The 22,945-nt window shown below is 39.9% G+C and overlaps 2 protein-coding genes across 12 annotated transcripts in view; both read left to right on the forward strand.

The window, feature by feature from the left end:
- The first annotated feature begins 2,208 nt into the window (after window positions 1–2,208).
- Window positions 2,209–11,481, forward strand: hmgn3 (high mobility group nucleosomal binding domain 3). Of its 11 annotated transcripts, none has more exons than XM_065963898.1 (8): window positions 2,213–2,399; window positions 4,365–4,415; window positions 4,656–4,685; window positions 6,362–6,409; window positions 7,334–7,429; window positions 7,600–7,699; window positions 9,152–9,217; window positions 10,694–11,481. In XM_065963898.1, exons 1-8 carry the CDS (start codon window positions 2,385–2,387, stop codon window positions 10,699–10,701), a joined length of 414 nt encoding a protein of 137 aa, XP_065819970.1. In that variant the 5' UTR covers window positions 2,213–2,384; the 3' UTR covers window positions 10,702–11,481. The 11 variants fall into 11 exon arrangements, 9 of the variants coding, with proteins under 9 accessions (XP_065819972.1, XP_065819971.1, XP_065819970.1 ...); XM_065963897.1 differs by having other exon boundaries at window positions 2,216–2,399; window positions 7,331–7,429; XM_020633455.3 differs by having other exon boundaries at window positions 2,220–2,399; window positions 6,359–6,409.
- A 4,021-nt stretch (window positions 11,482–15,502) lies between these two features.
- phip (pleckstrin homology domain interacting protein) overlaps window positions 15,503–22,945 on the forward strand; it is a 41,037-nt gene continuing 33,594 nt past the window's right edge. The window contains exons 1-7 of the mRNA XM_020633481.3: window positions 15,503–15,654; window positions 15,766–15,824; window positions 15,910–15,939; window positions 16,091–16,150; window positions 19,115–19,265; window positions 19,478–19,576; window positions 19,907–20,067. Coding sequence (XP_020489137.2) covers window positions 15,615–15,654; window positions 15,766–15,824; window positions 15,910–15,939; window positions 16,091–16,150; window positions 19,115–19,265; window positions 19,478–19,576; window positions 19,907–20,067 — 600 coding nt within the window. The 5' untranslated portion in view covers window positions 15,503–15,614. The remainder of the gene's footprint in view (window positions 15,655–15,765; window positions 15,825–15,909; window positions 15,940–16,090; window positions 16,151–19,114; window positions 19,266–19,477; window positions 19,577–19,906; window positions 20,068–22,945) is intronic.

A 22,945-nucleotide genomic window follows, 5' to 3' on the forward strand; every position in this document is an offset into this window, starting at 1 on the left:
GCCACCAATCAATGTATGAATATGTATAATGTACTCCAGCATGTAAAGAACAATTTATAAAACCATTATATGGCCTTATGAGGGTCATCTGTCTGATCTGGCACAAACCAAAACTCGTTTTCACTATCCTGCCTCTTGAGTCTGTTGAGTTTGGAGTGGTTCTTGTTTTAATAGAGATTAAGTATCCTCTTAAATACTTTATTTGGGCCAACTGAGATGCTAAATATGAAGAGAGTGCAAACAGTCCTCAAGCTTGTAAAAGCACATAGATCACCTGATGTGCATGATTCAACCCGTAATGTCAAACCTTCAGGGACAGTTGCACTGAGAGGGTCCATCAGGCTGCACAAAGAGCTGCATGGAACTTGCCTGACCTTAGTCAAACCAGACGACACCTCAACACCTAGATTTACCAGATCACGCCTAGATGAATCTACGGCTGACGAGAGGAGCACATAGGGATAAGTGAAGCCCAGTTTTAACCTTAAGAATTAGATACAGTCGGGGTGACGGTTTAGTTTAGTCAGTAGAGCAGGTGCTCCAAATGCAGAGGCCACAGTCCTGGACACATCTGCCACAGGCTTGACTCCCACTCTTGGCCTTCTGGTGAATGTCTACCCCACTCTCTCCTCCCTACATTTTACTGTCTCTCTTTAGCTGTAACAGGCAAAAAAAATCATTAAAAATATTGATACATTGGTCTGTAAGCTTTGATTTCATCTGCCCGTATAAATAAAAGTCCTTGTGACTTGTCAATTTGAAACCCAACTTTATGACTACACAGACAGTACATGCTGACAATGACTTTAAACATACAGACATACATACAGACACCTAATGAAGTATCAACAACACCACTTGCACATCCAAGTTCATTATCAACTGTATCTGTTCCTTAAAGAGACATGAAAGTTTAACAGAGTGACCCTGAGGGGAAATTGAAGAATAGAAGTGTCTCGTTAGGAAAGGGACATCTCATCATAAAACAAATTCTGAGTATAAAGAGCTGGAGCAATGTTTCACAACCGGTTAAACCAAATTAGATAACAGTCTTGGCAGCTACATAACCCCAGCTACATTCATGTAAATCAGGCTTCTGGTCGGAGCTTGGTCATCATTTATGCCCTATGATGGTTGTCCACATCCATTTTTTTATCAATGCAACGATATGATAGTGAAGACAAACATCTGCACCAATACTGACCTTTCTTAGAGTTTGAACATGGGCTATCATGTCATATGTGATTCATATTAAATGTTATTTATTTTATCTGTCAATCTGCAGATTCCTAGAATAATGTATCAGATTTGGAATAGAAAGAAAGGTTCCATCAGCAACCTAGTATCTGAGTTTTTAATCACCATCCCAGATATTTTAAAGGGGGAAAAGAAACAGTTTTAATAACGCTTATGAATATACGGTCTGTGCTTTAAGTCTCTACAGTTAGGGCACATGTTAATGAATTTGACAATGATTAGTTATTGTTGCATAACTTTTATTAAAAACAAAGTCATAACAGTAATCCTGCTCTAATTTAGTCTTTGGAATATGATATTTTATACTGATTTATAATAACCTAGTAGAGAGACAAACATAGATGTGGAGCTGCTGCACATATTAACACAGGCAGAATTTTCCTTTTGTACCTTTAAGCTCTTGTATTTTATTTCCTTGTGGGAACAAATGTCCTTAAACTTAAATGAAACAGATAACTCACATGTTTATTTGTGTGCAGCAGTGATTTAATGGTGTCTTTACGCTTTGATTTGTTTCATCATGTTCCCATAGAAACGGGTGCCTGGGTGGTGATTGGCTATTTGTTCTGAAAAATGTGTGTGTGATAACTCTGGTTCTTTACAGCGGGAGAAACTCAACAAGAAACAATACCCTGCAACTTTTCTGGAGCTCGTGTATGGCCGACATTGTGCCATTGTGCCTGTTTTTTCTCGTCCTTTGTGTTTTATTTACAACACTCACTGTACCTCTCATCCTACATTACCCAGATTCACCGAGAGTCGGCTCCGCTTTCATTGGCTTGTCTCCACTTTCCCTTGAAATCTCCGTCTGGTGGGATCTGCTGCGCACAAAGAGCGCGGAGCCAATCACATACACGCTCTGATAAACCCCAGCCAATGTGAGCGAGCCTCTCATTTACATAGAGCTGCTTGGAGCCAATCAGGAGTCAGCACATGAGAGGATCTTGACCTCTCTACCCAATGGTTGTGCGAGGTATAGAGTTTTGGGGAGTGCATATAATCAACATATTATCGAAGGTGCTTAGATATTGATCCTGTATTTCGAGGTAGTTCAAATTCGTCTCTCTTGGACCTTCGTGTTTGACCTTACATTTCCCGTGCTCGGTGGAGAATAATTCACGCGCGAAATGCCGAAGAGAAAGGTGAGTGTCGTTTGTGCCATCAGGATCACTTCAGTGTAGTTTTTCTGCTTTAGCATTTGAGGAAAATAGCGGTGCGCGATTTCTTTGGCGACGTCGAGGCAGGTGAGCTGGTGCCAAACTTTGAGGAAGTGTCTCCTCGTCCGCAACATTTTAGATGTATTTCCCTCGTCTGTGCGTGTATAGGACACATTTATTGGGAAATATTATTCTTTAAACACTGTAAATGTCCATGTGTTCACGTCAATGGCCGTTCCTGTGGTCGTTTTATCTGCCACTTCCCTGTCCACTCTGCGCACCACTGGTGAATGTCAGACGGAGCCGCCGGATGGATGGATGCGTAAATCCCGTAGGAGACGTGCGTGATGATATTTTTTTTTCTGGGCGCGTTTCACGCATGAATCAGGTGTTATTGATTCCCAATAATATGTAATTCAACGGTGGAAAAACATCAGCGTCCATTCAAATGTTTCTATTCGCCGGTGAAGAGTGGTAGCTGCTATCCACCCGCCACCCAAAAGGAGAGAAAGGAATAAAGAAAGAGGGGATCAGAGACAATTGCTGTGTGTAAAAAGAGAACGTGACACTCTCTAAAAAGCATCGCACGACGAGCTCACGTGCATTGTATCAGTGAATACATGGAAATGGGCTTTTCTACCATCCAAAAACTGCCATTGTCTGCGGAGATTCGCCTTTGAGGACAGAGAATGGGAGGCCTCTAGGGGCGGAGGTCGCCCACATGCAAATGATGCGATAACCAACCTGCGGGCTAAACCAACATTTTTTTTGCACGGTGGGGGCGGACTCTCCTGCACGCTGTCCTAACCTACCTGCAGCCTGAGCAGAGCGAGCCCATGATGTATGCATCTAAATGTAGGCTGACAGCCCTCACTCTGTGTTATTGTCTAAGCCATGTTTACATTATTCTAGGGGGCTTCATCATGGCATGTCAACAAGATGACTCTATTAACATGGTAATTACCATGGAGATGTCATTATTAGATCATCTTTTTTTTTAAATGCAATTGGTGCACATATGCAACCATGAGAAATATTGCACCTAGATTAAAATTGTGATTTATTTATTTAAGAGTGTTTAGTCAGTTGTATTACTTTATGCAAAATAAAAATAAAATTTGTTTAAGATAAGATAAACTTTATTGATCCCCATTGGAGGAAATGTAGTTGTTACAACAGCTCAAAAAAAGTAGAATCCGCAAAAATAGCGTGAAGTTAAAAACAAACATATTAACATTAATTAAATATAAGAAGAAAGATAGAATAGTAATAAAAAATACTAGAAATATAAGAAAGATACAATAGTTATAAAAAAAATCTATATACTCTTCAGCCTTGAATGTTCATTTTTATGAATTAATTGTATGCACAAGATCAAAAGTAAATGTATAGCAAAGGGTTGTTACTGTTATACTGATTAGTAACTTAATTATAAATAAAACTAGCATAAACAAGAAGGTCAAGCCAATTGATTTTTTTTGTTTAAAACATAGATAAATATATTCTAAAATAGTTGCTTAGAATTGTAATTGGTTAATACAATTCTCCAGTCAGTTGCCTCCTAAACAGCCGCTTTCAGCTTTCAGCATTATTAGAGGCACATCTGTCAACAGTGATTAGGTTAATAAGAAAATGAGCCACAAATACAAAGCTTTGTCAGTTTTTTAACTTTCGACCAATTTTAGAGCTATACTGCTTAATGATTTGAATCTTTATCTTTATTACTCATCCTGGCTCCCAATACAGAAAGGATGAAGTGGTCACTCATAGATGAGAGTAAACTTTAGTGATACAAATCAATTTTTGTGAGCCTATATAAAAATGAATATCTATTGGTGGTGGTTGATAAAATGACCATAAAACATTTTTATTCATAAATTCTGAGGCCAAATGTTGTGCACCTGAGAACACTTGGACTGTTAACAATTTCTTCACTCATGTTTCCTGCAGTCTGCAGATGGTCCCGAGGGCAAGGAAGCCTCCAAAGTCACAAAACAATTGGTAAATATTTGGTGTGTTGGTGGATTGTGTGTGGTTGTGCAGTGTTTCCAACAATAAAGTGTGTTTGAGTGAGTGAGAATTAACACGACAGGTAACTGATTAGGAAAGTTGCAGTCACACAGCAGATTGCTAGAACAGCCAAAGGTACAACTGATATCTCTCTCTCTCTCTCTCTCTCTCTCTCTGTCACTGTCTACCTCTCTCTCTCTCTCTCTCATTGATCATCCCTTGCTCCGGTAGCCCACCAGAAAGTCGGCGAGATTGTCAGCGGTAAGTGTCGTTCTCCCGTCCCTGTCTTCACCTCTGACTGTCTTCTCCCTAAATTCGCCCTCGTCCTACCTCATTCTTATGGGATAGTTAGGCTCTGTGTAAAATCCTCACATGGTTTTTGGAATTGATTTAAGGATATACACAAATTCCATAAACATGTGATCAGGGTATTGTGTCTAGCTTCATCTGCATGTCTTTTCTCTGTTGTCTTTGTCCATTCTTTGTGTGGTTTGTTACACCATGTGGCTGTGCGGGGTTGCATGAACTAAAGGATAAAACTACATTTTAATATTCCAACCATGGACAAGTTTAGAAAATGGCTTCATCAATAACAATAAGGAACTTTTTTTCTAATAAAATTACCTACAAAAGTTTAAAAACACACAACAGTAAACAAAATAATTTAAATTTAAAGTGCTCAAAAATGTTCCCCAAATCCCAATGATATTAACATGGATCACCATGATGATATTATCCATAGAAAACTATCATGTGTGATCATGCAGCTCTGCCAAACAACCCATGTGTATTTATCTGTTTTGTTCTATGCATGTGAAACAGTCTGTGTTAAATCTTTGCATGTGTTTGTATGTATGCATGTGCACTTGCAATGAAAAGTTTAACATTTTTGGAAATATACTCTCTATCAAGGCTTAGGACATGGATACCACTTTCATGTCTGTATGTTAGCACTAAATTAGCTCAGCTTAGCCTAAAATCCATACTTAAACTGAAAACACACCTACCAGCACCTGTAATCCAGTAATTAACACATTTATTATGTGGGGAAGTATGCACATTTAAAAAAGAAATGTGCTGTCTCCCCACATTTTTTTCTTTTTAGCTAAGCTAAGCTGTATTTTAACTGACAGACATGAGAGTGGTTAGAGGAAAAGAGAGAACTAGCTTATTATTACAAAATGTCAACCTGCCCCTTTAAGCTATTAGTCTTTTCAGAAAAGCAGAATTTCAACATGCCAGCGTACACTTTTCCACATTTCTGATTTGATTTGTCATTTTCTTTCAGCGCTATCAACTTATCTCATAAGATGTGGCCTTTTTGAGCTGTAAACCAGAACTGCTATGTCATTTAGACTCCTATTCAGACAGTTTGACAAACTCTTAGAAGGTGTGGGTGTTCCCCATGTGTAGTTGTGTACTGTTAAGCTCCTGTGCAAGAAGGCTTTATGTCCTTTATTTATTGCCTCATGTGCATGTGAATCACATTATTTAATTTTGTCACAGCAGTGTATATGTGGCGGCATCACGGTAACATGGTGCACACTTTGCAGCCTGAAAAAAAGCTCTGCAGTGAACCTGCTCACAGCCTGAATGGCCAGAGTTTTAAGTCCAATCTAATATAGACATTATAGAATGGTCTGAGGTCAGTTCACTTTAAGAGGAGGCAGATATTTAAAACTACTCAGCACAGGGTCAGATCCTATTGCTTACAGAGTGATGTACACGTTGTTTAAAAGAATTATTAATACTTACAGCGGGAGCAATGGCATTACCCATTTGTTGTGGCTAATGCAAAAGTTATTTAACAGTACAGAAATGTCTCTACACTATGTAAGTGTAGAGAGGAGTAGAAACTAATATCAACTCATATTTTTCCAGTCTACCATGACAGTGTGGTTGGTCATCCTAACTGATTTCTGCTTAATTTTCAGAAGCCTGCTCCACCCAAGCCTGAGGCCAAGCCCAAGAAGGCCATCGTCAAGGTGAAGTACACACACACACACACACACACACACAAAGTTTCCAAGGTTACAAAATTTAGACAACAATGCAATACTTTATTAGGGTTTGTTTTGAATTTGAAAGTACTGTAATATTATTTTAGGAATACTAAGATAAGATTCTTACTTCCCTACAGCTAGACCGGTATTACATTTTATAAATATTTTTAATTACTTACTTAAATTGCAGATGGCTCTTGCTGCTATAATGCAGCTGGAATTTGGGAATGTTTGGAATGCATGAGAATGTTAAAATATGGTATCACATGACTTTGGTCAACATATACATCTTATATACATTATTTATTTTGAAAATGCAAAAAACGACAAGCCTTATATGTCCTACTATTTAGGGTTGGGTTGTTTAAAAAATATGTAAATTATCCTTATTTATTCCTAAAATCTATTCAAAATGTCAATAGGATAGTAAAAATGTTGCGATTACAACCAAATGAAGCCAAAATATCCTCCATAACGGACTCTGACATATTGTTATGGTAACGTCATTTGGAGCCAGGACATGCGCAGAATGTCCCGCCCCTTCCACTATTCAAAAAACACATTAACTTACTGATGAAAGGTCAAAGATCAAAGGTTGTTACCTATAATGCAACCAGTCAGTATGGGGAGCTCCAAATGTTTTGACTTCCCTTTCGGTGAACAGTTGTGCTATGTATTATGTATTTTTTTAACCGTCTATGGCTGTTACCTGTATGTCAGCCAGCTCGTTGCATCGTTACAATGAGAAATCCATTCTACTATCGTCCTCGCAGTTTGGTTAGTTAGAGTTTAAATAAGCACAAAACAGAACAAAACACAATTGTTGTTATAAAAATAACCTTTATTTCTGCCATTTACAATTTTAGTTCCCAACCCTACTTATATGTACTTTCTTCAATGCAGAAGGTCGCAGACGATAAGGGGGCTAAGGCAAAGAAAGGCGGAGCTAAGGGGAAGAAGGAAGACGGCCCCGCCCAGAACGGAGACACCAAGACCAATGAGGTATGAGGAAGAAAAACATGTTGCTGAAAAAAATCACTTACACAAACAACAACTAAATATTATTTTCCCCCCTATTTTGTCACTTTGTGCGTGAACATAACCACATTTAATCTTTGATCCTCCACACTGCTTCCAATCACACACACACACACACACACACACACACACAGATCTATGTGTCTCGTCCGTCTGTCAGGGTGTCCTCCAACAGAAGCACTGCTCCCTCCTTGATGTCAGTGAGAGGGCAGAGTGAGACAGTCAGAGTTAAGGGTACGGTGTGTCTAATCCGTCTTTGAAGTGTGTGTGTGTGTTTGAACACTAACTCAGTATTACTTAAACAGAACGTGTGTGTTAATCAAGCAAACATTTACCCAGTGTGCTTTGCAGTGCTGTGGTGTCTCAAACAGAGAATGAGTCTTTAATGAGGTAGAGGGTGAAGAAGAGAGGTGAGATCGTCTGTATTTTTCTGTGTCCGTGTGCAGTGAAGTGGGCCAAGGACAACTTTTGACACATGCAGGTCTTGCTGCTCTCACTGGGATGTGAAATGTGGTTGGCTGCTCTGTTCTTAGACAGCTGGCTCCACCAGTGGTCAGGCAGAGGAAATGTAGACAGATGTTCACTCCAGTGAGATCACACCATCCAGATTTCATTTCCTTGTCCAGCTCATGCTGATTCCTGCAGATACCAGAGGAGGGGTTCTGTTCAAGTTAGTTAAAACTGCTTGCTAGAGAGGAACTTATAACAATTATAAAATTTGATAGATATAGACAGAGTAAATTATTAACCCCCAAAGAAAATAGGACAATATTTTAGTCTTAATTTGAGAGATTTTAGGCACAGGAACACATCTCTTCACTCACCAGCCCTGAGCTCACCTTGGTTTGTAAATCCTAAATTAAAGGGTTAGTTCACCAAATCACCAAAAGACATGCAATCCCAATACAATAAGGGTGAAAGTGTAATTTCCCAAAAGTAAGCGGTTTCCTGTTTACGGCCTTGTCTGATGCTTAAACTGCATGGGTGACAGGCATGTAAAAGAACTGTACAGAAATAATCAATCTTCTGTTCTGGTTTGCTTTAGTTGGTCACATAGAGGCATCTGTATTCATGTCAGTCTGTTTCTTAACCAACTACAAACTCCACACAGGAGCTTTGGTAACCTTAGGACTTTACTACTTTTTCCCTTCAGAAATAGCCCCAACAACTACTGACTTTAACGTTAAGAGATGTAAAACATCAAACGGCAGCTCGTAAAACTAAAACTATTCTCTACCAAACGCTGTATGATGACATCCAGTCATGTCTCTCTAATGGGTGCATTGTATCTTCAGGAAAGTGATCCTGATAAAGAAATTATACTTTATTACTTCATCTCTTCTCTCAATACACTTTGGAAAATAAAAAAGGCAAAAGCAATTTCTGAGTCAAACTTGGAGGAATAAACATCAGGATATGCTTTAAACTGTAACATGGAGTGCAAATGAGGCTTATGAAACTATGGCTAGGAGGTTTCATAGCCTAGCACAAAGGCTGAAAAGTGTTGCTAGATCTAAGGTTTTTCTACATTTTAAACAAACAGGATACTACTTTTGAAAAGAGAGTGTTAGACCTGGTTGGGAGAGCTTTTAGCCTTGAAGCGGAGCAGCACGATCTGCTTTACTTTATTACTTGTCTTTGTGCTAAGCTAAGCTAACAACTCCCCGCTTCATGTTGCATTTACAGACCTGAGGTATCCACCTTTTAATGGCAAGAAAGTGAACAAAGGAATAAAAAAAGCTCCTTTTACCCGTAAGTATGATTCCGAATGTGTTCAGAGAAGAGTAAAGATTAACATGTAACATCTTCTAAACAGCTGCTGTTGTGAGTCTTGTTCAGAGAGGCAGGCTGATCGAGGTAGACTAGTTTGTTCTTTATAAGTCAATCTAAGAACCCATTTGTAATCACTGGAAAACATATGCCTCTTGGAGCTGCAGACAACATTCAAGGTCTCCTAGTGAAGCCAGCGTTTAGCAATGTTTTTCCTTTGTTTACAGTCTAGCTAGCATCCTGAGAAGTGAGAATGGAGTTGGTGTCTAGAGGCAGATTGTTAGCTGCACCGAATGCAGATATCTGTTTGAAAACATTAATTAAAGCTCCTGTGAGAAGTTTTTAGCTGGTTAAGAAACAGACTGAGATAAATATTGATGCCTCTCTATGATCCACTTAAGCTAACAAGACCATCAGCGAGTAGATTGAAAATGTCTATAGTGTTATTTTTAATGCCTGTAACTGATGCCTGTGGGTAGGTGCCAGATTAAGTGAGTTACAGAACACTTCTGAAACAGCCTTTGTTGACATTTCCCACTGCAAAGATCTACTGTGAGTTATGACTGACTTTGAAAAGAAAGAAGGATGAGGTGTTTTGTTTAAAAATACTTGAAACAGGTGTACTGGATGAACAATTAGACCAGATTTACCACTTTATCCACAGGGGGCGTCAGATTGATGCAAACTAAAGTTACTCACTGGAGCTTTAAAACTAAATACTTGTAAGGTAACTACAGATGGGTTCCAGGATTGCACTATGGTGGATTGTGTCCTGCTCCTTTTGCTCTGAACATGGACCCTTTTTCAGCATTCACCCAATGCCTGATGAAACAGTGGAGAATATTTCTCATAATGTGAATGGAAACAAGAGGACTTCCAATACCAAATCCTGCCATTAAAGAGTGCCATTTTATGTGTTAATAGATTAGTTAAGTAAACCCTTTGGAAACAAGAGAATAGGCTGATGCTAAGTTTTTTCTGGGCTTTTTATGCCTTTATCTAGAGATAGGACAGGAGTGAGAGAGTGGGGAAATGAGCCGCAGGTCGGATTGGAACCCGGGCCGTCCGCTTGGAGGACTACAGCCTCTGCACACGGGATGGGCTCACTAACCATTATGTTACCGGCGCCCGGCTGGTGCAAAGTTTTTCAAACACCTCAGTAAATGTGCTTCTCTGAACAGACCCATTAAACTGAAAAGGCATCAAATTGAGCGGCACATTTATCCAGGTCATGATGAACTCATTTTGATAATGCAGTAGATCCTCAATCACCTTTTTAGCTGCTTCAAGCTGATTAAGTTTCATGCAGAATTTTATTTAGACTCACTAAGGACCTCAGGAAAAGAAATTGTGGGGTGTCTTTTTGTGGTTTGTTGATGCCAGTTCGTGTTAAATCTACCTGTAGAGCAAATGATTGCTAACACCAGATTCTTTTGCATAACTCTTCTTCCCCTCCAGGTAACTGAGGCGGCGGATGAGGCCACTGAGGAGAAGGCGTAAAAACACGGGCGTGTCCACTGGCTCGCCCCCTCTGACTCCATGGCAGCAAAACATCTTTTTTTACTGACGATTTTTGTACCATGCTGAATTTTTTTTAGACTTGTGATAGTAGAGACGGACAACCAGCAGCCCCATCCCCACTTGTTCACACTTTACAAAACTCTACCTACACTATGTTTTTGCTCCATTCTCCTCCCAACTCTTTCGGATATCACAATACACTTCAATGAATTGTTTCAATCAGGTGGCTGCAGATGTTCTCGTAAACACGACTGTTACGATCTTTCAGCCAGCTTTGCCAATATTTCTAGTCTCTACAAATGGCTACTTTTATAATTGGCATGCTGACTGGCTCCCACCCTGATATCTAAGGTGGATTTGTATCAACAGTTTAACAGCAGACCAACATGAAATCAGATGAAAATCTTCATGGAGAACATCTGCAGCTTTTTAAAAGACATCTTAGGTTTTAGAATCTCAACCTCTGTGTTCCACATAGCTCATTTTGTATGTGTGTGCTAGAATGAATGTGTTTGTGGGTCTCTGTTTGACCTTATTCCCTCATATTCCTTTTATCCCCCCCACCCACCACCCTTCACCTGACCACCTCGTCCTGCAGCAGAGTGACATAGCAATAATGAGTGGTGCTTCTGTTCTAGACGGCTCTATTGGCTTTGGACCCTCTGGGCTTCTGAGTTTCATCCTGTTGGAAGAATATTTTGAAATAAAATAAAAAGTTGATTTCATGTGGTGGTCTGTTTTCCTGTGCCTCTCTGTCTCTCTCTATTGCGTGTGTGTATAAACCCACAGTTTGGATCATAAGGATATTATGCATTGCATGTATAGTTTCTCTTGAACTGTAGTGCCACCTTTTTTTTCATACAACACTTGTATAGCTTGGTAGCCGTTTTTTGTAGTTTGTGTTTGAGAGCACCTGTTCATGTTCAGAGTCACTTTTCAAAGCAACACAAAGCCAACACACTGAATATCTTTGTGTGAGCATGCGTTTGTGAGGTCGTCAGGGGTACGTGGCTGTGTTAAATACAACTGCTGCGTCAGGAAGTGAAAGGTCAGCATTTGTCCGAGTAGTGGGACGGATGAAACTGCACGGTCCCCTCATTGAGGGACAGGCTGCCAATCACACACGTGGACCAATGATGAAAACTAGTTGACTTTCCTTTTTTTAGCTCAGAGGTGTGGCATGATGATGTGTGTACACAAAAACTGAGAAGGCCAATCAAAAGTGTTTAATCAAGAGAATAGGTTAAAAATACAGTGTCTTTGGTATAGCCTAATGTAAAAGCAGACATAGGAACATAAGCAACAGTGCAGATAAACTTGAACAATCTTGTTTTCTAATTGGAATTGAGAATGATTGGACATTTTGCTCAATTGATTCCCAACCTAGGGTTCATGCCTGTTCATTAACTCATATTTCAAAGCACTGAATCCAGAGTTCAGCTGCACATTCAGGCACAATATTGAAATAGACCTCTGAAGCTACGAGAACACAATGTTAAGGTTTATGATAAAAAGGTTAAACCCATCAAAGCTTTAGACATAAGCAACAGCAGTGGCATTGTTCAAATCTAAAATAATGAAATCTCCTATACCCTGATGCATTTCAATGTAACGAGTTATTGCAAAAGCTTTCAGAAGCAATTAGGTCTGCAGTGTGCAGTTTATCTGTCAAATTTAAAAGGGCCTTATCAATAGGAAATACAGTTGCTTTAGAACTTTGAGAAACCTTTGTTTCTCTGTTGCAAACAGTCACAGATGTTTGTTTACTGACTGAATGTGTCATCTAGGATAAGATAAGCATCCATTCAGGAGTTAAATTCAGGCAATGCAGCAGCATAAGGGCATAAATATATAAGTAAAATGTGGAAAGTTCAAATAAGTTATTAGTATAAAAGCAAGTAAATAAAATAGGAAAAAGAGTAGAAATAAAAAGCAGGACCTGTACGAGAGCAATTCAACTCTAAATTTCAGAATAGGCAGCACACACAAACCAGTTTTCATTTTAGTCAATAGTCCATATCATACCAAACAAAGTGACACAACAGACATTGTTTAATACAGAATAATTGTGTGTAAGTATAAAGTATGTTTCAGGCAGAATCAGCACAGTCTGGTTAACTTTTTCGTCTGGTCACGATATTGAATTTCTGTTCCTGTCACGTGAAAACTGAAATGTGTAAACTGACACATTTTCCTCATTATTCATAACCTTTGACTCCTGTGTGCCCCTGTGTACACATAAGTGCTGCAGAGTGAGGATGCCTCCTTGTGGCCAGGTTGGCCAGCACAAAAACAACTTCACTTGAGGGGTCACGCTTAGAAAACTAACATGTATGTGGCTAACAAGGTCTAAAATAAAAAAATCTGTCTTACCCAATGCAACAGTCTGTTTCTGAGGAATAGTGTGTTAAAGTTTGTTTGAAATATTGCATCTGGTGGTTGAAGAGAACTTCCTTCTAAAGATTGACAAATCTGAGGCTGCACTAACGTCCAATCTGTTGCTGGGTTTCAACGTTCTGCTTTTTTTTCTTTTGCAGCAACTATGAAAATATGAAATATGGTCATAAATCAGATATCCTTTTAACGTCAATCACACAAGCTTAAATTAAAGTTCTGATAAAGTGCTTGTCATACTGCAATTCTTGTGATTATACTCTTGTTTAAAATCCATGGGAATAAGTAACAAACACATCACAACCTGACATTGAACATTTCACATATATATCCTTACTCTATGATGGAAGGTTAACATACATATATGGTGTTCAAAAAGGCCAATAATGACAGAATACTTACAGCACTAAACAAAGTAAAGGCCTAAAGAAAGGTGATGCAGTTGCTTTATGCTCACATTCTCATTTTCTTTCCCGTGTGGTACTGTGTCTGTATTAATCGTGGTTCTCACTGCTAAAGGTGCTATAGGAAAATAATAAAACACGACAAAAAACATCACTCAACAGGATCAGGGGAACATGCATGTGCAGACTCCAAAAGTGTCTGTTTTCTTTTCAAATGACCAGATCCATAAAGCCGATTAATTATGATATGGCCATGAATTTAAGTTTGGATATTACATTTTTCAGGAGATGATATCCACATTATTATCTCTTACAAATAAACTAAATTCGATATTTTTTTATAAATGAGAAGAAGCTTGAGAAACTGTGTCTCAAAGAGGACTCATATTTTGTAGTTTTTTTTTAGAAAATAAACAGCCCAAGTGGAGAATTAATCTGTCATCTGCTCAAGTTTTTATCTCATCATTACCCAGCAACAAAGTTGTCTGTTCCCTGAAGTCTCTGCCAGGGCTTCAAGTCAAACATGTGCTTTATAAATAGAAAGTGGCTTCTATACCAGAGCTTGTGGGTTTTTTTTTAAACAAACTTTATTGAACAGAATATTGTTTTGCTTTATTTTTTAATTATAAAATTATTGGAATAACTAATTTTTCAGGTTGCTCACATTGTATAAGCACCAGCACACCATCTCAGGATTTAGAGGTGAAGAGAAACTTAGGAAGGGAAATAAATGTAAAAACACTGAAGTTATGCTGATGTTGTTTCAGTGGTGTTTGAATGGGGCTACTATGTTATATCTAGCACATTATTAGTTTTAGCAGTGTCTGTGGGTCTCAAGTAATTTCTCATATCTCATTAAGAGACTGTGGTAGCCTATTAAACAAAATATGAGGCTAAATGACAACATAAGATGTAGACTACATCAATGGCTTACCTTCAATAACAGAAGTAGGAAACAATTCACAGGGTCAGTCTAAAAATGGGAGCTTGTTTTTTTGTTGGCAAACTGCAAACTCAAGATATAAAATAGCCTAGATCATTTACACAAATAATGGACTCATGTTTTATTTGGAAAGGAACCCCTTAGTTTGAGGCTTTCTCCCACATTTGTCTGTAGCAGCACATGAGGAAGTGTTTACTCATACATTTCTTTGATTACTGTCCTTGATGAGCTATCTTTCATTAATGTCTAATTGCCATTAAATTCCTGTAACTCACGAGGTTTCATTCATTAAGCTGCTCTCCCCTTCTTCTCCAACCCTTCCCCCATTTTACTGCCTGGCAGTATTTGGAAGAGAAATGGACGACTTCCCCACCAAACAGCTCTCATAGAGAGTGGGTGTGATAGCCAGACATCTTGTTACTCAATAACGACAGCGTGATAACAAGCGAGGCCAAGTAAACACAAATGACTTAAAAAAGAGAGCTGAAATATAAAAATGACACCTCGAGGGAAAAAAAAAAAACATTACAGCGGTTAAACACGGGCGCCATATTCTACATAGATCCAGCTAAGAATAGAGAAAAATATCACAGAAATTGCGTTAAATGGATCTACAACTAATTTTTAAATGCACGGTTATTTTCTTGTTAGGTCTATAATCACGCAAATGTGAGTAAACTACGAAGAACTAGCGATTCTGCAGCAGTGTTTCCTCTCCTATCGCAGGCTGCCATTTCTACCTCCCCTCTTCTATGGCGTGCATGCAACGTATTCTTCCGCAGAGGGCTTGCGCTTTTTCTTTTGAGGGGGAAGGGGGTTTAGAGAAACGTGCTTCTATAGCCGAGAAACCGTCGCTTAAATTCACCCCGCGGTGTATTCGGTGCTTGGATGTGTTTACGGTCATTTATTTGCAAAGGGAAGGCTGTGTTTTACTTGGTAAACATTACAGCGTGCACTAGCTGCCGCTTTGCGGAGGGATACTCGACGCAGCCGGGACTTCGTGAGAGCAGAGCTGAATGGAGGCAGCCTCTTCCTGGTGGATAAACAGTGACAGCTACAGGGCAGCCACCTAGACCCAGCACACAGGCTCTGCGCTGCCCTGGCAAACAACACCAAAATGGCTTCAGACAGTACACACATCGCGCAGTTGACTTCTGGTGAGTAGAGGAGATCGGAAAATATGTCATGGTTGTTGTAATATCCCCAAATTTCCTCGGTGCCCTCTTCTAACGCAGCTCCCGTCCTCTCTCCCCCTCCAACCATACCAGAACTGTACTTCCTAATAGCCCGATTTCTAGAAGCTGGACCGTGTCAAAAAGCAGCCGAGGTTGGTGTTTATGCATTTTAGGATAATTTATAATATGTCCGAAATTGTCATGGGGTGTAATTTTGTATTTCTATCCTATTTTCAGACCCTGATAAGGGAGGTGGAGGAGAAGGAGGTAAGCAGTCAGCAAGACGAGAGAGATGCATCTCTCTGCACTGTACTTTGTGATGTTGCTTTTACTCTGATTTATCATTTAGAGATTTAAAACATCACTTGATACATTTATATACTGGATGGTCACAGTATGCACTATTTTTCTATCTCAGCTTCTACCCATAAGGCTGGACTGGACAGGGCAGGAACACCCCGGGACGTACGAAAATTTGGTAAGGGAGCCCTATAACTGAGGAAAAAGTTTTTAGAGAGCAAAATAAAAATTGAATTTCCCGCAATTTTTAAATCAGGTGGCTGAGAAAAGAAGTGAAAAAGACCATGCAGGGCGAGCTGCCTGCAGGTTGGGGCCGATTTAGGGCACCAAGGGGTCGGGTCCCAGCGCCCTGTGCACCGTGGTGTGCGAGTTTGGTGCCATGCATGTCCAAAAGGTTGTAATAGTTGTTGGAAAATTGTGTGTGAAATGTTGATACGTCATGAGTGTTGTGGTGTAGGAGCGCCAGGATCCGGAGGAGGGACTCCCTGCGCCACAAGCCAGAGAGAGATGGAGGCGCTCTTGTCCTGCTAGAAGCATAATTTGTGTGCATGGGTTGAAAACACACAGGGGGGCAAGAGTTAGAAAACAGGACATTTTGAGGAGAATATAAAGAGTATATTCAGTGAAGCTGGAGTTACAGCTCTCGGTTGACTTCAGGCTGCTGCACGCTTATTGTGGAGACATTTTGGAGAGGAGTTTTTAGGGGGATTGTGGTGCAATCTCGTGTGGCAGAGAAGAGATGAGTTTTTGAGAAGATGCGAGGTAATGTTTTTGCTCATATCTTACAATCGCTCTTATTAATTGTCGCTAATTATCATGTAAACAAAACAGGACTCGGCTGAAAGCGCAGTTTACGCATGGGGGCGTGGAGAGAATTAATCACCACAGTATATGTTTGTTTAGTTTCTTTCTTTTCGGCATTATTGTGCATTGGACACTTTTAGATATTTTACAAGTTTAATTTATGTTATTATACAAAATACAACCTTTGGCCTATTTCTCGTATCATACGTGTATTTTGTCGCTTCTTCCTCTGTCACACACGCAGAGAAACAGATAAACATCCACATTGCACGGGGTGTAGATTTACCAGGGTGTACATTTTTTTTTTTTTTTTTTTTACGTTTAAGAAATAATTGACAGCGTCTCTCTGGCTGCCCGTGTGTGTTTTTCTCCTCTCTCTCTCTTCCTGCTTGGCTCTCAGTTACTCCTCCTCCTCCTGCCATACCCGGCCGATCAGCCTGCCTCCTGTCTATTGTGCATAATTTCCTACGATTAAAAAAAAATATATACTGCAGAGGGTTTTTGAAGTATTAGACCAAATGGAGACAGCGTGTTTGGAGGCTCGGTAACAGCGGGTTGACATGTTTATCAGAGGTGTTGTGTAGGTTGTTGTCTGGGTCTGAACAGGAGGGGGGGGGGGGGGGGGTTGGGCAACAAGAGGATCCGACGCGGATTTCAATGCTATTGTAATAATTAACGATATTAATTACGCCTTATTAATTAAGGCGGATTAATTAAATGTATAATAATTTTGATTTAGCATATATTATACAATAGGACGACATCATATTTAAAAGTATGGATCGATTTTTGTCTGAAAATAGCAGCTTATTACAATTTTAACCATATTTAAACCAAATTAATTATTTCGATTTTTACATTAGATGATGAGCTGATTCCCCCCCCAAAAAATCTGTCTTTTACAGAAGATAATATTATCTTCTGTTAGTAATAGCCTAGTGATGTTTGCACAGTCTGTTAGAATAGAAGGTTTATATGCTTTGTAGATGGTTAGAGGTATGTGCGTTAAGATGCCATGTGCTTTCAGGTGCTGCTGCTGCTGGGACTCGGCTAGTGTTATCCATTACCCTAAGGGAGCAAGTAAAATGAGGCAAATTGTTATTACACATCACTCTGTTTATTAGGGTGTGTGTGTGTGTGTGTGTGTTTGATTGGGCTTTGTGTGTCGAGAGACGCTTGTGCTCTGATATGAGCTTAGAAACAGTGATCACGTTTCTGAACCAACAAGGATGTTGAAAGCAATTAAGGGGTCATTAATTGTGTGTGTGTGTGTGTGTGTGTGTGTGTGTGTGTGTGTGTGTGTGACACATTTCTAGTCTCAGACTTGTTTGAACGTTATGTGTCTGAAATAAAGAGGGTAACTGCACGTCTTATTTTTAAATCAATATGTAGTATAATAATTCTGCATCTTGAAGTAAACACAGAGCAGCTCTTTCATCCTGTGTGTTGCGCTGCTATCACTCGTGTGTGTGTGTGTGTGTGTGTGTGTGTGTGTGTGTGTGTGTGTGTGTGTGTGTGTGTGTGTGTGTGTGTGTGTGTGTGTGTGTGTGTGTGTGTGTTTCCTCGGGATTATAGACCCCATGTGTCAGTGGAGTCAGACAGCACGGTGTGTTTATAGGAGCGTAGCTTACATACAGCTTCATGCTTGTGTTGCATGCCACACCCCCTTCTCTGCTGCTTTACTACACTTCATGTGAACTGCATCCATAATCATTCTCAAGACACACATTTAAATAAACAAGGATTTGTTTTGTTGCACAACCGGTTATTATATATTGAATTTCCTAATTTACAACTAATAATTTGTATTTTTGTTTGAATGTTTACAATGTGTTTCAGACTATGAATTTCGCTTTGTTTAAAAGCAAATATCAAATAAGCAAAGTGGTAGTATTGTTTATTATAATTTTTTTACACAGTAGCCTTATTTGATTTATCTGTGTTGCATGTAAACATGCTTTTAAAGGCACACCTTTACTGTAGAAGTTCTATGCAAACAAACAGACATCTTAGGAAGTGAGTGACCTTGTCGTTTGCTTTTCCTCACTCTGCTGAAAATCGTTTTTTGTGTGTTTATGCTTAATAGTTTCAAATTTGCCTGTAAATTCTGAATCCTTCTCTTACTTGGTCTGAATGCAAAATGACCCACTGGAAGTTATTTTACTTATATTTATAGTTGTATAAAACATGTGTTTGTATAGGGAGATTTTCTGAACCTATGGACACAGCTAGTAATTCATGAATAAGCTTTTCGTTAAAAAAAGGTTAGTTCCTGTCAGACTGGTATTTTGTCACTTAAAGCCTGAACACAAGCTGAGATAAATGTGTGTGTTTTCAGGTGAAGCTTTACCGGCACATCAGTGCAGACCACCTGCTGCAGGTCTGCTCCAGAGTTTGTCCGCTGCTGGAGAAGGAGGTCCCTGCCAGCGTGCCTGGACTCAGCAGCTTGCTGGGGGCCGGGCGGCAGAATCTCCTGCGCACCACAAAGAGTGAGTGGAGATATAACACATGGGCTACTTTAATGTAAACATATTCATGTCTGAGGCAGTTACTGTATTACATCGCTGCATGTTCATGTTAACATATTCTTCCATTCTTTTATGCAAATATAAGTGCATGCATAAAGAACAGAGCGCACAGATGACACAATCTGTGTAATGTGTGTGCTTTTATGCAACAATCTTGTGTTCACTTTTTCCAGGTTGCAAGCATGTTGTGTGGAAGGGCTCAGCACTGGCTGCGCTGCACTGCGGGCGACCACCGGAGCCGCCTATTATCTACGGGAGCCCACCTAATATTGGTAAAGAAAACACAGGAAACTGGAATAAACAAAAAATAACACTCGAACATTGTTTGTGTTTGTTTGGTCCTCTGATAATCCGTGTATGAGTCAGATGTTTTGCTCTATGCTTGCCAACGTCTTCACCTCCAGTCGCATTTCCTGTGACTTGATTATTGATTTCCTTCAGAATAACAGCGTATTTTTTTGCACAGGGCATCTAAACACAATTGTGGCCCATTTTCGTATCCTTAAAAGTCTTTTAATGCACAAGTGGGATTTCATTCATTTGTTGCGGATTTCTTCACCCACAATAATGTCTCATGGCTTCTGTCGTCTCTTCTCACCCAGTCGAGACGGGCTTCGGCCGCCGGCTGAATGGCTCCTACCGGCTGCGTCAGCTGGTGCCCACTGCTGTATATCAGCACATGAAGATGCACAAGAGGATCCTGGGACATCTGTCGTCCGTGTACTGTGTCACCTTTGACAGGACGGGGCGACGCATCTTCACGGTAGGGATGCAGTTTGTGTGTATATGTGTATGTGTGTGTTGTCTTCTTCTGGGGCATATCTCACTGCTTGTGATACCTTTATAAACCCACCAAGGTGATTTCAACATCTATTGTTTCCCTTGTCTTCATTTCAAGTCACGTCTTTTATGCTGTTTAAGGTCGTTGCATGCTGTGTTGTGCTTCCCTAGATAACCGAGTCTCTGTTAAGCCTGTGGTAACAGATCTGGTAGGATGTAATTACTGTTTATCTTACTGTGGTGGTTTGATGCTTTTACTGAGTGACTCACGGTTAGAGCTGAGTTCTTCCTGCAGGTGAGCAATAGACCCTTCTTCAGCACAGTTGCTAAATTTGAAGATGAGGAACAGGGTATTCCCCCGGCCTCTTTTAGGGCTGTACCTGAGTCCGAATTATGTCATTTGATTTGGCGGGCCAATTTAGAGTTTCAACATACGTTTTTATTTTCCCACAGCAAACTCTTCTAGCATCTGGCGTTTGTGTCGTGTTTTTCCCCCACTGTTAAATCCAACAGATACAGGCACTCTTTTTGTCCCCAGTGTCATTTCCCTCCTTAATTCAAGTTAAGGAGGGGGAGATAGTTGTGTTTGTTGTGTTGTTGTTACCAATGATACTGATGCTGTTGTTGTGTTTCAGTTCGTATCTGACCTTGGCCGTGTCGCTTTGGTCTGTTTCTGTTGGAAATGTTGTCAGCAGTTACTTTGTCTCTCGTGTATGTAGGCTCATTTTATTGTGGTTTTGTAGTTGACTGTGTTGGAATGTGCACTTTTGTATCTCATTACCAGTGATGAATATTTAACAGTGACCTGTATTCTTGTTGACTCAGCACTTTATTCTGCATGTAATATAAGCTGCCAAGAGCATCAGTCAAGGATCACTGTTGTTTCTCCAAAATTAAATTTTATTAATCGGTCCTCTTGATCTCACATTTTCCGAGGAACAAGCTAAAGTTAGCAGCAGCTCAGCTCGCAGCCCCTCCTCCCGTTCTGTGTCTCCTCAAAAAATAAAACTGTTCCATTTTTCTGGACAAGAAGGAGACTTCTGGGAATGATAAATCCCTGTTAAAAACGTTAAGAACAATGAACACTGTGGGGTTGTTGTAAGACTAACTTTTTCCTCATTGCAATCCACACACACAAACACACGAAAAACAGAATACTGCTGTAATACGACTTACAATTTTGAGGTGACTTGTGATCTTCAAGATTGATGACTTGAATGGTGACTTTTTAGGGGGGCAGTCCTCGTCATTTTCAACAGGACGAACTTGACTGTTGCCCACTGGATGCCCCTTGTACACATGTGCTTTGTTATTTTTCTTTTCCACGTGGTTGTGTTCGAGATACAGGACTAGTAAAGTGTTAAATATTGAAGGAACATAAGATATCGTTGATTTAATGTCGCCGTCCTTCTGTTAGGATTCTACAATCAAACACTGCCTGCTGCTATTCACCATTTACAGCTTTCACTTCTTAACTCTCCAAAAATGGCTGGCTGCTGAGAGGGAGGGGGTGGAAAGGAAGGAGGGGGAGTTAGATTGACTCTCTGTCTCTTTTCCTGTTATCTCTCTTTCCACCGTTCTTACACTCCCTGCTCTTGCTCTCTATCTTTTTCTCTTCCCCTGTCCTTCATCCTGTGCTGCCCCTCCTTTGTTCCTCTCCTCCTTCTCCCCCCCCCTTCTTCTTGCTATTTCTCATCATAACCGGAGAAAATGTTTCCTCTGAGGCCCTGGCTAAGTGCCAAAATTAAAATTTGTTCATGGTCTCCCTCTCTCTCTCTCTCTCTCCCCCTCGCTCTTTTTTTTTCTCTCTTCCTGCTCTTGTTTTTTTTTCTCTCTCTCTCTCTTGCTGTCTCCTTTCATCACAAGATCATTTTTATTTATATATTTTCTTATTTTTGGATCCCTTCAGTCAGACTTTTGCTGCAGTGGCAGGCAGTTTAATTGAACATTTACGGTATTGTTTAACCTTTACATACATTGAGATCATTTGTGATCAATGAGCAAGTGCATGTGTTTGTTTTAAACCGATAACTGGCAAACAGCCATAATGATTAGTGTATTATAGCTTTAGAAATGGCTGCGAGCTCATTATCATGGACACTGGAAGAGACCAATTAGACTGACTGGTATGTGTCATTTGTACCTGACATAGTTAGTAACATGACTTCACATATAAAACAGCAAGGAAAGTTGGGATAAGGTCTCCCTGCGCCTCTCACGTCTGGCTCTCATTTTAGTCGTAATTTGTCCTTGAGCTTTTTCTAAGTTGCTTAGAGGACGCGTTCTGTTTTGATCAGTCCCCACGAAACAGCAGCAGCAGTCAGACTCTGTTTTTCTGGTGATGGAGCGGGTGATTATGATTTATTCAAAGGAGGGGGTTGGTGTTCTGTTTTCATCTCACATTTCCTCCAAAATCTCTGCTGATACTGATAGCATAGCATGTCTTATAAAAATACTCTGCACTTAAACTGTGCTGCTCTGTATTATCTTCAATCAAGTCTCTGTTTGATTGAACATGATAACTATGTAAAGATTGTGCAATCACAAGTTATTTCCTAAGTTACATTTTCATTCATAAACCCCCCTCAGTACACTTCATGTGCCGTTACAGATTTCTGTCTTTCTCACAAACACGTTAAAAAAACTAAAAACTAAAGATCATGTCACGCTGTGTTTTTTGGTCTTGACACTAGTGGTTACCTGTTGTTTTTAAAATGATTTTTGGCATAATCAGTAATCAAGGCACAGAGGTGTCTGGCAACACGTTTAATCACAGACTCTTTAACCCCTCACAAGCTTGGTCCAAATCCCAAAAAGAATCTGAGCTGAGACCGTGTGGGATGCCTCAACGTCTTCATCAA

Source organism: Labrus bergylta, chromosome 15 (assembly GCF_963930695.1).
Source record: "Labrus bergylta chromosome 15, fLabBer1.1, whole genome shotgun sequence".
In the NCBI taxonomy this organism is placed as follows: Eukaryota; Metazoa; Chordata; class Actinopteri; order Labriformes; family Labridae; genus Labrus; species Labrus bergylta.

Excerpts from the sequence above, each read along its gene's own strand:
- hmgn3 (XM_020633454.3), top strand. Across the intron at positions 4,416-4,655 it reads CCAAAGTCACAAAACAATTG|CCCACCAGAAAGTCGGCGAG; the intron begins GTAAATATTTGG and ends TTGCTCCGGTAG. Across the intron at positions 7,430-7,599 it reads GAGACACCAAGACCAATGAG|ATCTATGTGTCTCGTCCGTC; the intron begins GTATGAGGAAGA and ends ACACACACACAG.